The sequence below is a fragment of the Diutina rugosa genome, assembly GCF_008704595.1.
Source record: "Diutina rugosa strain CBS 613 chromosome Unknown scaffold11_size279379, whole genome shotgun sequence".
Classification (NCBI taxonomy): domain Eukaryota; kingdom Fungi; phylum Ascomycota; class Pichiomycetes; order Serinales; family Debaryomycetaceae; genus Diutina; species Diutina rugosa.
Genome location: NW_022995208.1, coordinates 172,122 through 184,549, shown reverse-complemented (window position 1 = coordinate 184,549; position 12,428 = coordinate 172,122). Strand labels below are relative to the sequence as shown.

The 12,428-nt window shown below is 53.0% G+C and overlaps 6 protein-coding genes across 6 annotated transcripts; 3 read left to right on the top strand and 3 right to left on the bottom strand. All coding sequences in view use genetic code 12, as the record gives it.

Moving 5' to 3' along the window:
* Window positions 1–481: 481 nt before the first annotated feature.
* On the top strand, window positions 482–1,171 carry DIURU_005310 (flavin-linked sulfhydryl oxidase; the record flags this gene model as incomplete). Its single annotated transcript, XM_034158279.1, has 1 exon — window positions 482–1,171. The coding sequence occupies one exon, from the start codon at window positions 482–484 to the stop codon at window positions 1,169–1,171; it is 690 nt and encodes a 229-aa protein (XP_034009934.1).
* Window positions 1,172–1,263: 92 nt separating this feature from the next.
* STE18 (Ste18p) lies at window positions 1,264–1,527 on the bottom strand (the record flags this gene model as incomplete). Its single annotated transcript, XM_034158277.1, has 1 exon — window positions 1,264–1,527. The coding sequence occupies one exon, from the start codon at window positions 1,525–1,527 to the stop codon at window positions 1,264–1,266; it is 264 nt and encodes an 87-aa protein (XP_034009933.1).
* A 175-nt stretch (window positions 1,528–1,702) lies between these two features.
* Window positions 1,703–2,368, bottom strand: DIURU_005308 (uncharacterized protein; the record flags this gene model as incomplete). Its single annotated transcript, XM_034158276.1, has 1 exon — window positions 1,703–2,368. The coding sequence occupies one exon, from the start codon at window positions 2,366–2,368 to the stop codon at window positions 1,703–1,705; it is 666 nt and encodes a 221-aa protein (XP_034009932.1).
* Window positions 2,369–2,979: 611 nt separating this feature from the next.
* DIURU_005307 (uncharacterized protein) lies at window positions 2,980–3,891 on the top strand (the record flags this gene model as incomplete). Its single annotated transcript, XM_034158275.1, has 1 exon — window positions 2,980–3,891. One exon carries the CDS (start codon window positions 2,980–2,982, stop codon window positions 3,889–3,891), a length of 912 nt encoding a protein of 303 aa, XP_034009931.1.
* Window positions 3,892–4,597: 706 nt separating this feature from the next.
* Window positions 4,598–5,167, bottom strand: ISU1 (iron-binding protein; the record flags this gene model as incomplete). The annotated part of the gene is made up of 1 exon (XM_034158274.1): window positions 4,598–5,167. The coding sequence occupies one exon, from the start codon at window positions 5,165–5,167 to the stop codon at window positions 4,598–4,600; it is 570 nt and encodes a 189-aa protein (XP_034009930.1).
* Window positions 5,168–7,201: 2,034 nt separating this feature from the next.
* Window positions 7,202–10,771, top strand: LPI9 (protein phosphatase regulator; the record flags this gene model as incomplete). The annotated part of the gene is made up of 1 exon (XM_034158273.1): window positions 7,202–10,771. The coding sequence occupies one exon, from the start codon at window positions 7,202–7,204 to the stop codon at window positions 10,769–10,771; it is 3,570 nt and encodes a 1,189-aa protein (XP_034009929.1).
* Window positions 10,772–12,428: the final 1,657 nt, after the last annotated feature.

Below are 12,428 nucleotides of genomic sequence, written 5' to 3'. Positions count from 1 at the left end.
TAGCTAATTGTAGAATTTCAATTGATCAAAGTGATTAACTCGACTTAAGTATGATTATTTTCGAAGAGATTGGCTGCATAACCTGGGTTACAATATCGTGGTTTGTTGTAGTGTCTTTGTCGTGATTATGTTACGACAATTCTAACGAGATTCGAACTTCCTATTTAATTTGAGCACGGCTGACGATCCCCCTAATATTTTACAATTAGTGAGTAAATCCGACAAAAGTCAGACAACGCGCTATCTACCAAGTTCGAGTTAGACATTCTAAAATATTTGATAATTCAAATTCATAGAACTACCATATTATTATCCTGTTTAATTTTCACACTACACATTTCCTCCTTCTCGACTCATTTCCCTAAAGAGCAGATTTTCGGTCGTATCTCGCAATCGCCCCACGTATACCTCATTCCGCACACCCCCCTCAGCCTTAACCCCCCCACACACAGTCAACTCACAAACAAATCTCCCACACAATATGTTGACGATACGAAAGCCGGTGTTCGGCACCATGGTGCTCTTGGTCATCGTGAGCTTGGTGGTGTTCATGTCGGGCTCCCGCGGCGGGTCGCTGCTTGGTGATAGCGTCCCCCTCGTGGGGAAGATGCCGGTGGCTCAGTCGCCGCCAGCGGCCCAGCAACCGGCCAAAGTGAAGGAGCTCGTTAAGGATGAGCTTCAGCAGGCTCCCATTGTCGAGCCGCTTGGCTCGGTGAGCGACGAGTTCGCCGAGACTCCCTTCATGCCCAAGATGGCCAACGAGACTCTCAAGGCGCAACTAGGCAACGCCGGGTGGCGGTTGCTCCACACCATCTTGGCCCGCTACTCAGATAAGCCCACCACGCAAGAACAGGCGACGTTGAAGCAGTACATCCACTTGTTCGCCAAAGTGTACCCGTGCGGCGACTGTGCCCGCCACTTCCAAAAGCTCTTGGAGCTGTACCCGCCGCAAGTGTCGTCTCGCAAGACCGCGGCCCTCTGGGGGTGCCACGTCCACAACTTGGTCAACCAGCGGTTGGGCAAGCCTGACTACGACTGTACCACCATTCTTGAAGACTATGATTGTGGGTGCGGTGCTGATGAAGAAGAGGCTGACGAAACGTTAAATGGCGAGACCATCGGCCATTTGAAGGAGATGAAGGTGGAGAACGAAGGCCGCCAGCAGGGCTAGCCCTATCCAGAGTAGTATATACCATCTTTGGACCTGGTGGTGGTGGTGCGAGTGCGAAAATAAACTGTGCATGTATGTATATGTATAAACCATCAGGAGATGACGCAGCCGCCGCCGCTGCGCTTCGCGTGCCGTTGCGAGCGGAACCCGAGGTAGGTGTTGCGGGGCCCCGCCAACTGCCACTGGCGCTCGTTAAGGTAGTCGGGGGTGGTCTTGACGTGCTCGACCACCTTCTTGCACGCCGCCAGCGCCGGCACCCGCACGGTGCTGAGCTCGCGCTCCATGTCGTCGTTGAACTTGTTGAGCCGCTCTAGCCGGAGCTGGGTGACCCGGGCTTCGTAGTCATCGTCGGCCATGGGGAGGGAACTAGCAGAGAAAAGCAGGCGGGGGATGGCCGCGGGGCCGGTGCTTTATACCATCACCGGCGGGGGCCGCTGTCGCAGGTGCTGCACTGCACCAACAGGTGATGATTCATGTGCGGGTGGCAGGCGGCGGCAGCAGCAGGCGAGAATTCCGCCAAACAGTACAAACCTAAAGCCACACTAATAAGATGATGCACACGGCAATCACCGTCGCCAAGATAATGGTGTCGCGCTTGCGGCGGGTGCCGATCTTCAGGATCAACGTGTTGATCCCGGGCACCAGCGCCAACGTCCCCATCATCCGCTGCTGGGCGCTCTGTAAGTACTGGCGCTGGGCCCAAAGCTCTTCCCTCGTCTCGTACGCCAGCTGGAGCAAGCGGTCGGCGAGCGAGTTGGCGCCGTCGACGCGCTGGCGCTCGTCGAGGGCGTAGTCGGTGGCGTTGAGCCCCTCGCGGTCCTGGGCGTTGCGCTGGCGGTGCGCCTCGAGCCCCAGGTGCACCAGAAACATGAGGTTGTTGCGCTGGCGGTGTTCTTGGAGCGCCAGCTCGATGCGCTGGGCCAGGCGGCGGTGGTCGGCAAGTACTTCACGGTGGCGGGTGAGCTGCTGGAGCTTTGAGGTCAGCACCAGCTCGCTGTCGCTGACGACGGCGAGGCGCGCCACCACCTCGTCGCGCTTCGCCAACACGTCGTGGAGCTGGAGCTTGGTGGCGGCCTCGTCGGCGCTCTCGCCGGTGGACTCGCCGACGTCGGCCTGGAACTTCGAGTACTTGGAAAGAAGCAGTTCCGTCTGCTTCTCGAGCGAGAGCGCCTGGCTCCGCAATTGAGCGAACAGCATCAAAGTGGGAGGGGTGGATGGGAGAAGGGTGATAGGTGTCGCTACTTTTTCCGCGCGTGATTGCGCCGCTCACAACGGTAACAACAAGGCAGGGAAATCATCTGGGAAAATTGGAATTTTGAAAGAAATGGTAATGATAATCATAACACAGGTATCGTCTGTTAGAATGAAACTGAATCACGTGACTGATGATTTCAATTCTCATGTAGTCGCACAATTGGATCGATCTAAAGCATAAGAAAAAGAGCCATGACCGCACGCCAACAAGAGCTTCAGACCAATTTAGTTAGGTCCAGAAATTAGACTGAATTGCTTGACTTATGTGGGTTGCCATAAGCTAACAAGCTGTAGTTAAATTCAATTGATACGACGTCATCGTAGATCCTAACAAAAAGTCATCATCGGCGGTGTCGTCAAGAATATTTATCGGAGCAGACACTATTTATATCACTTTGGTATTATAGTCTCCTACGTCCAATCAGGTGAGACTTGTCTCACTACTGGTCGCTTCACTAGTCCTGCTCGCCCCAAATATACGAGGGCTCGGTTATATCGGGTGCGGGTGACCGTTTGCAGCCGTCGCAACTTTACCTCTACCACCCCCCACCGCCATGACGGAATTGACCCCGGTGGCGCCGTTCCCCGTCGACATCGAGCTGGAGCCGAAACAGGCGGCCCAGCACAACACCAAGGATAAGCTCCGCAAGGTGCTCACGCCACTCGCAGCGGTGCAGAAGTACCTGGCGTACACGTTTGGCGTGTTCCTCGGCATCCACGCGTGTCTGGTGATCGTGGTGCCTAGTCTACCCGAATTCGTGGCCCTGCCTCAGGCCAAGCAAGAAGTGTTTGAGATGGCCCGGGCCGTGTACCACCACATCCCCGGCTACGAGGCCATCGGCGTGGTGGGAGCCGCGTTAGTCCACGTTATCCTGGGGGTGGCCATCAGAATCATCCGCCAGCAGTTTAAACGGAAAAAGGCCCATCCTCAGCCGCGACACCCGTCACCTGATGTGGTTAAAGATGAGACCAGCGGCGACATTGGTCTTGGCGGCCTCACAGCGCTTTTAGGCATGGGCTACCGCCGCTCAATTATTTCCCGCTACGTCCCCGGACTTTCACCGCTTGCGTTTCTGGGGTACGTGCTCTTGCCGCTAGCGCTCTACCACGTGGCGAAGTTCCGCTTGCTTCCAGCGCTGGTCGACGGCGACCTGGCGCTCGTGTCGCTCGACTACATCAGCTACTACCTCAACGTGTCGCGGTGGGGCAAGTGGGGCAACACGATCAACACGTGGCTTCTCCTAGCGCTTGTGTGGACGATGGCATACCACCTGGTGAGCGGGTGGTTGCGGTTTAACCACAAGTACAGTTTGCTGTGGAAGAAAGCTGGGTACGCCGTCATCGGTACCGTCACCACCCTCGCCGCCGTCGCCGTTATGGGCTTCAAAGACCGGTTCCACTTGTTAGATAAGGCCGGGTTTATGGCGAGATCATTCACTAAGTACGCCAAAGCCGCATTGTGGTGACTGATGACGTTTGTCCCCGCCATGATTGGCTTTAATTTTTTCCACCCAGAGAGACACACTTTATTTAGAGACGATCCCCCACTTAATTAGACAAACACATATTAGAGATAAGCAACTCACAGGAACCAGTAGCAGTTTATTCACGTCTTAATTTGCGTCTACCTTAGTGGTTAGACAAACTCATGATTATTAAAATATGACAACCGCGCTCGCGGACCCCATATATATAAATAAGGCTAGCGAGATTTCACTATTTGGGGGAGGAATTTTGAGTGTATATATAATGCCAGCAGTTGAAACTAAGCTTGGCTAGTGGGTGTGCAGTCTTGTCTGCAACGGTTTGAGGGCGTGTGTGCATGGGTGTTTCCTCATCTGTGGAAGTGGCGTGATTTCGGAGCGACAAGGGGGTCATTTTGTGGCATTCTGTGTCATGGGGTGCGACCACGGTAACCCGCCAGCAAACTATAAAGCATCGCCAATTCCTGGGTATACACACACAGACTTCAGAGATTATTCATGATGATGGTAATGGATTTGTTGTGACAATGGTCGTGCTGATGGTCGTGGTTCTGTTTGATTTGTTAGCTTGACTCACTAACTTTTCCATACAACTTTCCCTATCCATTCATGTTACGATATATACATTACCGAAGTGAAAAAACCAAAGCACCAATTATAACCTCCCAGAAGACGTTGCCGCACCGACCTAGGCGGTGGCTTGAGGTTGAGTCTTGACGGCGTCGGGGCCGAGGGTGGGCTTGGCCGCGGCTCTCTTGGACCGGTAGTCCTTGACGGCGGCCTTGATGGCGTCCTCAGCGAGCATCGAGCAGTGCAACTTCACGGGGGGAAGCGACAACTCCTTGGCGATGACGGTGTTCTTGATCTTCAACGCCTCGTCGACGGTCTTGCCCTTGACCAATTCGGTGACATACAGCGACAGGGCAATGGCCGAGCCACAGCCGAAAGTCTTGAACTTGACGTCCTTGATGATGCCGGTGTCTTCGTCGATCTTGAGTTGTAATCTCATCACATCGCCACAGGCGGGGGCACCGACAAGCCCGGTGCCGACATCGGCGTCGTTCTTGTTCAAAGTACCGACATTTCTCGGGTTGGCGTAGTGGTCCAACACCTTATCGTGGTAGCTTCTGGTGGCTCTGACTTGGGTAGCGACCACGGGGAACGCCCGCCGGGTGGTAGGGGCGGCGGCGGCCATCGCCGGGGCGCGGGCGGCCACCAGGGCCATGCGCAAACCTTGACGGACTGATTGTTTAAACATAGGTGCGGGTGGTTTTATGAGGGTGCGGGGGGGTCCGAATGTATATATACTGCGGTAGGGGTGGATGGTGTGTATTAAATAGGTGCACTTTTTTTCTTTCTACGTAAGTCCGTGTGTCGCGCACGACCTTGCTCGACCCTGGCCCACGGAGGCCACCCACATCTAATCGGGGCAATTGCCGAGCTACGGAGTCGGAACGGACATAGCTTTTTAAAACCCCCCTTTTGAATTCCCCTATATCCCCTCGTCCTATAAACCTCCTATTTGTTTCAGATAGCCCCTGATGGTTATGTTTCAGCGTTTCAACGGTAAGGGCAACTTCTGCTAGCGCCTCGCCTGGTAGCGTGGGCGAGAAGCATGTGTCATTAATCATCAGTTTGGGGGGCAACTACGCTTACGTAATAGAGTGACCCCCAAATTCGGCACCGAGATGGGCCACTCTCACAAGTGACACCTTTCGGATCGGGCCGGCCTGGGGGGAGATGCAGGATGTTAATACCCAATTACCACTGTTCATTACCCCCCTTGATGACTGGGTTTCATACATTCCCCAGGTGATCACCCTGATACATCCACCGATAAAACTGATACACACACTGTCTGCATAATCAACAGTTGATGTCTGGTGATCTCACACCGCGACGTGTCGTGACCTATTCAGATTAATTAGACAAGGGCTTCTGTTGATTATAAGTAGCGCTGATAATTTCAGACACGTGAGACGGCACGTGACAAGACATTCATGAAATTTCTTTCTCTAATAGCAATCACACCAGTTTTTTGCTAATTAGCTGAAAAAAGCAGGTGCTATATCTCCAGCTATTTACCTAAGCAGCTACTCAATAGCTGTTAGCGCTATTCGCGCCGTTTTGCGCCATTAGCGCCCTTGGCCACTTAAATTTCGTCGAATTCGGGGTTTTCGGCGCGCGCCGCTTTACGGAAAAAAAATCTGTGGGGAGGGACAAATAAGATCGTTGCGATTACTCGCTAGCGAAATGGTCCAATGGCAGCCCGCCGCGCCCTCCATACTGCGATGCCCTAAACGGCGCCCCCCCCTGCGATGAGCCTCTATATTACATTTGGCGTGCTCCTTTGACATCCATAACATTTTTGGCTACGGGGCCCTGGCTCATAATACCCTGAGACAAGGCCTATACCAACTTAATGTGTTTGGATCTATATGGCGACACAAAAGCGAAATGGCTCTCTCCGAAAAAGCGCTCTCCGAAATGGCGCCGGTAACAGCGCCGGCGACGGCGATGCCGCCACTAAAGCGCGCTAAGCCGACTTAGGCGGCGCACTGGGCGCACTAACAAAAAGTGTAAGCCCTACCGACCAAACACACACTCCGAGCGAGAGGCGCGGCGCCTGAAAAAGCGCTGGGCGCATCGGCGGTAGGGCGCTCGAGCAGCGCCGATGGTTGGGCGCCGATATTGGCGCCGATGTAGTGGGCGCCGCAAAAGCCTCACACCACTCTGCGTACACACACACAGTTTTACCTTAAATCACGCCAAAAAAAAATACACTTTGCCAGCTAAACGCCGAAGTGTCCCCTCCCCTGCTCCCCTATTTCGTCTCCTCCGTCGCCCCACCCGCACTGGTGACCACTGTACTCTGTGTCGCCACTAGCCACGTTTGGTATCAGCCACGACCCGCCCCCTATCTCGCAATAAGCCTTTAATAATAGCCTCTCACCATTAGACCTTTATCTTTAAACGCAGAATCAGAGTGTATCGGACTTGGCCGACAGCGGAGGCTTATCCAATCGGGGTCTGTGTGGTTGCAAGCGCAGTGTTTTTTTTTTTTTGGTCTCCGATCGCTGTGCCTGCGGTTGGGTCGATTACATCATCGGTCGCTTTCGCATAGCGAGCAGCCGACCCCGCGGGGCTACAAAAAAGTTGACGTTTGCCCTCACCAGTGAGCTGCGAGCGCGCTTTAAAGGAGATTGGCTTTGACCACGAAAATCCCCGCCCCACCAGCCACACACCCGACACACCTGCTACGTCACCTGATACCGTGCTGCTGGTCCCATTGATGCACCGCTCTTCGCCGCCACCGCCCGGGGCCACCGCCCCGCTGGACGGCGTGTCCAACGGCGATGTCGACTGGTTGTTCCGCGGTAAACACAAGCGCAACAAGCGCTCCGACAAGAAGACGGCGCCGGCGCTGGCGGCGCCCGGCGCCTCCAACGCCAAAACTACGTCGCCGCTGCCGCCATCGCCGCGGTCAGCGCCCACAGCGCCAGCCACGGCCGAGGTGCCGCTGGCGCCGCTTGCGCTGCTGACGACAACGTCCCACGTCCCGCTGTCGTCGCTGCCGCCCACCGCCAAGCCAGCGGAGAAGACGTCAAAGTTCGACATGTTCAAGTTCGGGCGGCTGCGGTCGCTGCTGCTGGCACTGGCGACGGCGGCGCCGTCAGCGTCCACTACCCAGGCGCCGGCGCTGGCGCCGACGCCTCCGGCGCCCACCGACGCACCCAAGCGCCGCGGCTCCGTAAACTTGGCGCTGCTTTCCCATATCCACAGCCACCTGCTGGCGGACAAGGCGCTGTCGCTGCCGCTGTCGCCGCTGGTGCTGCGGCTGAACCTGGTGCTGCGCTCGAACCTGGGGCTGAAGCGCCTGCTTTTCCTGCTGATCTCGTCCAAGCTTAAGGCGGGGTCGCTGTACCTGGCGCCGGGGCTGGTGGTGCACGAGGCGCCGTTGGCGCTGATGCTGGCGCGGCGGGGGCTGGTGAGCTCGCAGGAGCTCAGCCACCTTGACAAGTTCCCCGCCGGCGTCGGCGCCCCCGCCCCCACGCGCCGGCGCGGGTCGCTGGTGCTCAGCGCGTTGCTGCTGCTGCTGCTGCTGCTGGCTAAGGCCGCCGCCCCCCGGGTGGTGCTTAACAAGAACCCTCATCGAGAAGAAATGCCGTTGCGCGAGCTCCACGGCATCCGCCTCGAGCGTGTGGTGTTCGCCATCGACAAGCTCGCCTACGACCCGCAACAGCAGATCCCGCTGCGACGCCCACGCAAGGGGAACGTGCTTATCCCCGAGGACCTCGTCGCGCCGCCGCCACGCCTCTCGATGGGGATCTCCCTTTCCGACGGCGGCAAGTTGGCCCAGGAGCCGCACTACCTGGATCGGGAACTCCAGTTGGCGATCGACTCCCAGCGCCGCGCTATCGCCGAGGCGGACAAACACGCCCACGACGCCCATATCGCCGCCAAAAGGCTCGCCGCTGAAGTGCAAGGAATGGGTAAACGAGGCTGGCTCCACCGCGACGACGACCTGGCCACCACTTCTCACCCACTGGAGCTGGAAGACGATGAACGGGTCGACGGGAAAGCCCATAGATTGGAGATCGAAAAGCCGATGCACGTGCACGAACTGCACTTTGGCGACGAGATCTTGGCCGGCGACCACGACGACGACAGCGGCGACGGCACCGTCAACGACAACGACTTGCTGTTGGAGACGATCTACACGAGATGTTGTCATTTGAGAGAGATCCTTCCGATTCCGGCGACGTTGAAACAGCTTAAGGGGAAGCTGGCGCCGTTGCAAGTGCTCAAAATGCTCAACCCGAAGCCGACGTTAATTGACGTGTTGCTGTTTGCCGACTTCATCGCCATCACCCCGATTAACACCGTCATCTTCGACAACGTCACTATGACCACGGAGATGCTCAAACACTTCTTGGCCCTGCTTGTCAACAACAAGTCGGTGGAGAAGCTCTCGTTGCGCAACGTGGCCATCTCCCCTGACGGGTGGCAGTTGTTGTGTAAGTTTATGCTGCGCAACCTCACGGTGAAGAAATTGGACATTTCGCAGCAGAAGATCAAAAGCGACACCAAGGAGCAGTGCTTGCGTAAAAACATGGACTGGGGGTTGTTTACACGGGCGATTGAAGTTCGGGGCGGCATCGAGGAGTTGGTGATGAACGGGTGTAAGCTAGACGACGCCACGTTCACCAACTTGATTCGCAAAGCCGTATCTCTTAACACTTATCGGTTGGGGATTGCCGGCACCGACCTCAATGTTGCTAAGTGTGAAGTTATCGCTCAGTGGATGGTGGACCCTAACTGCCACTGTATTGGCGTAGACGTCGCTGGCAACGATATGAGCCAGGGCCAGTTGATCCCGTTGCAACAGGCATTTTTGACGGGTAAAACGCAACTCGTGTTTTTCCTGCTTAACCAGACTCAGCTTCATGATGCTGATGCCACCGCAGACTTCCTCAAGGCTCTCGCCCACGTCACCACCCTCCGCTTCCTCGACTTATCGCTGATTCCTCAGGTGTTCCCCAAGATCATCGGTCAGCTTGAGCGTCTTTTACCTCAATTCCCCTCGCTTCGTCGTATCCACTTCGATTTGAACGATTTGACGTCGCGAGGCATCAGTGCCATCGCCGCCATCTTACCCAAGATCCCCATGCTTGTGTACGTCCTGTTCTTGGGCAACAGCAAGATCAACCACGAGGCAGCCTTCTCCCTTTACCAAGCGGTGAAGACGCTGAGAACTTTGCACACACTCGAAATGGATGCCGACTCCGTCCCCGACGACTTGGCGCAGAAGATCGCCTTCTACTTGATGCGTAACTTGGACCGTACCGTCAACGCCGAGTTGCACGACGGCGACGAGGAGCTCATCTTCGACGGGCTGACGCTCATGGAGCTGGTGGAACGTTTGATGAACGAGGCCGAGCTGGATCACCGCGACGAAGATCCTAAGGTGCAAAAGATGCTTACCAATACCCTCATCAAACGCACGAGAGCGATCAGACTCGACATCCATACCCAGATCGACAAGCTCTTCTCTAAGAGACAGGCGGGCACATTGCTGATTGAGTCTAAAGAAACTCTCTTACGTCTCTGTCTTCTCGATCTGTCACTTGAGAAGGTGATCAACTTGTTTGAGGAATACGCTTCCAGTCACGGGCTCTTGCTGAACTCAGTGACACCACTGGGTTCTGCAGTTGACTTGGCTCAATTGGGCATGACTACTAACGCCCAGCTGATCTCCACCGCTTTGGCGCAATCGTCAACTAACCGCCAACAGCATTCTTTGCCGCCGCCAGTGATTACCATGCACTCACTGACTAACGAATTGATGACTACTGGGCCGATCACCGGTCCTCGCCAAGGGCTTCACGCAGGAGCTGCCGGCGCCACGGGGTCCCCTGACCAGCTCCAACCACACTACATGGTGCTGGATACCGCTAATGGCCAGAGTCTCACTATTGATAACGAGACGGGGCGTCCAGTACTTATGCGGTCAGCCTCGCTGACTCTGGTTCACGCCAGGGAACAGGAAGTTGAAGAAGGTGAAGCACACAAGTTGGGGGTCAAACGACAAAGCGAGGAGCTTAAACTGAAGGTGCCAATCTTACTGTCGATCCCCCTGGGTCCTCAGTTGAGAGACGCGGTGATGGCTGGCTCTGGTATCGAGCTGGTGACGGACTTGATCGACCGCATCAAAGTCGACGATCAACATGACGATAACGACGACGATACCCTGATCAACTCAATGGAGGGGAAGCAGGAGGCCCACCCACACCCGGCCCAGGTGGATGAAGTTTACGACAAGTTGTTAAATGAAGCTGCCCGGGTCCGCTCCAACCGATAATAGCATTATGATGTACATATAAAATTACATATACCCATTACAAAAATAGAAAGATCCCTTATTGTTGATGTTCTTCTCCTGCAACACACGATTAAGACTCAAAGTTATAGCTCCAAGGCATATCAATCATCACCAATACGCTGGCTCTGGGGGCACTTCTGATAGCATTTTCAAATCACGCAAAAAATTACCTCCATGAAATCAGCAAGAAGTACAGCGTTCTCGAACTAGCGATTGTTAAGTTACATCGTATTAAGCACCAAGTGCTGATATTCTAACTCTCAATACAAGTTGTGTCTGTGCCTTTGGCTATATTGAGCTTTCAACTAATACAAGAAGCTGGTATTTCATAAATTGGCATTGTACTCTAGCGAGCGTGATCGCAAACTATAGTCAACTAATGTCTCTTCAAAGTCAATTCTGCATACGCAGATCAATCCTGCATAGAAGAAAGTTAATTTTTTTTTTTTTTTTTGATTTTTTTTTCTCGCAAAAAAGCTTTTTTTTTCGGACTACAAGCAACGCCCAGGAATTGTTTGATCTTCCCAATCAGCCCCATAAACGTCACGTTATTAGTAGTAGAATATATTACAATCTTGACGGTGAAATAAGATTGGACATGTACACAATATATCCTGCAGGTAATCTACATAGAGTAACTTTGCTTAATGTACTCCAATCTTTAAGTAAACTACTCCAGATAAGCATCAGCTATACTTCAGGTACCAAGGATGCTTGTAGAGCAAAGAGAATGATTTTATCAACTTTTTCCCAGTTGATTTTCTAACAATATTTAAACTATTTCAAATCTCATTTAAATTCGCCCAAATATTTATCTGCTATACTTCGGGAGTCAAAAAATTTTATAGAGCGAAGAGTTTGATTTTATCGAATTTTCCTGATTTTATATTACATTTTGTAGTTTTTTACTAAAAAATTCAGATAAATTCTATTTGCTGTTGGAAATATCATTTGAAACGCCCACATTACAGTGGCGGGGTTTAAATTCTTCTAGAGTGTAATATACGTGGAGAAAACCTCCGGTGAAACTGTACATATAATATGCAGACGTATCTCTTATGTGCAGGCATACAAACTGTAGGTATAATATATATGGTAGTGATCGTGCTAGCCTCCAGAAAAAACGTCAAACTAAACAAAAACATTCAAATATTTGTTTGTGTTAATTGTAATTAGGTAAGCTTTATGTAAACTTATAGTAGAGCTAATTTTTCTGTGTTCTGCATTTAACATAATGCACCTGCATACGGATGTTCTCATTAGACGAGACGTTACACCTTTGTTAACACTGCTGCGGACATCACAAGCAGTTTCCAGGGCTCACTAGATGTGACAAACCACGCAACAAACCCAAGGTATTGCTAAGAAGATATTGATAAACCCCCTCATATTTTTTTTCACAGGGATTTAGACTAACACCACTTTGAGGTTTTCTCACATCAGTGAGAATTGAAAATTTTAGCAATGAGTGAAAATCTGTGCTCTAAGAGTGGCTACCTCTTACTATTGTCTTAAAGCGTGCCTATTTGGCTCGATAAAGACTCCAAGAGCTCACACAATCTACACGAAGAGAATTCCCTTTGGTTTCAAATTTTCGTATCAATTGATATTATAACTCATAACATGGAATAATCGT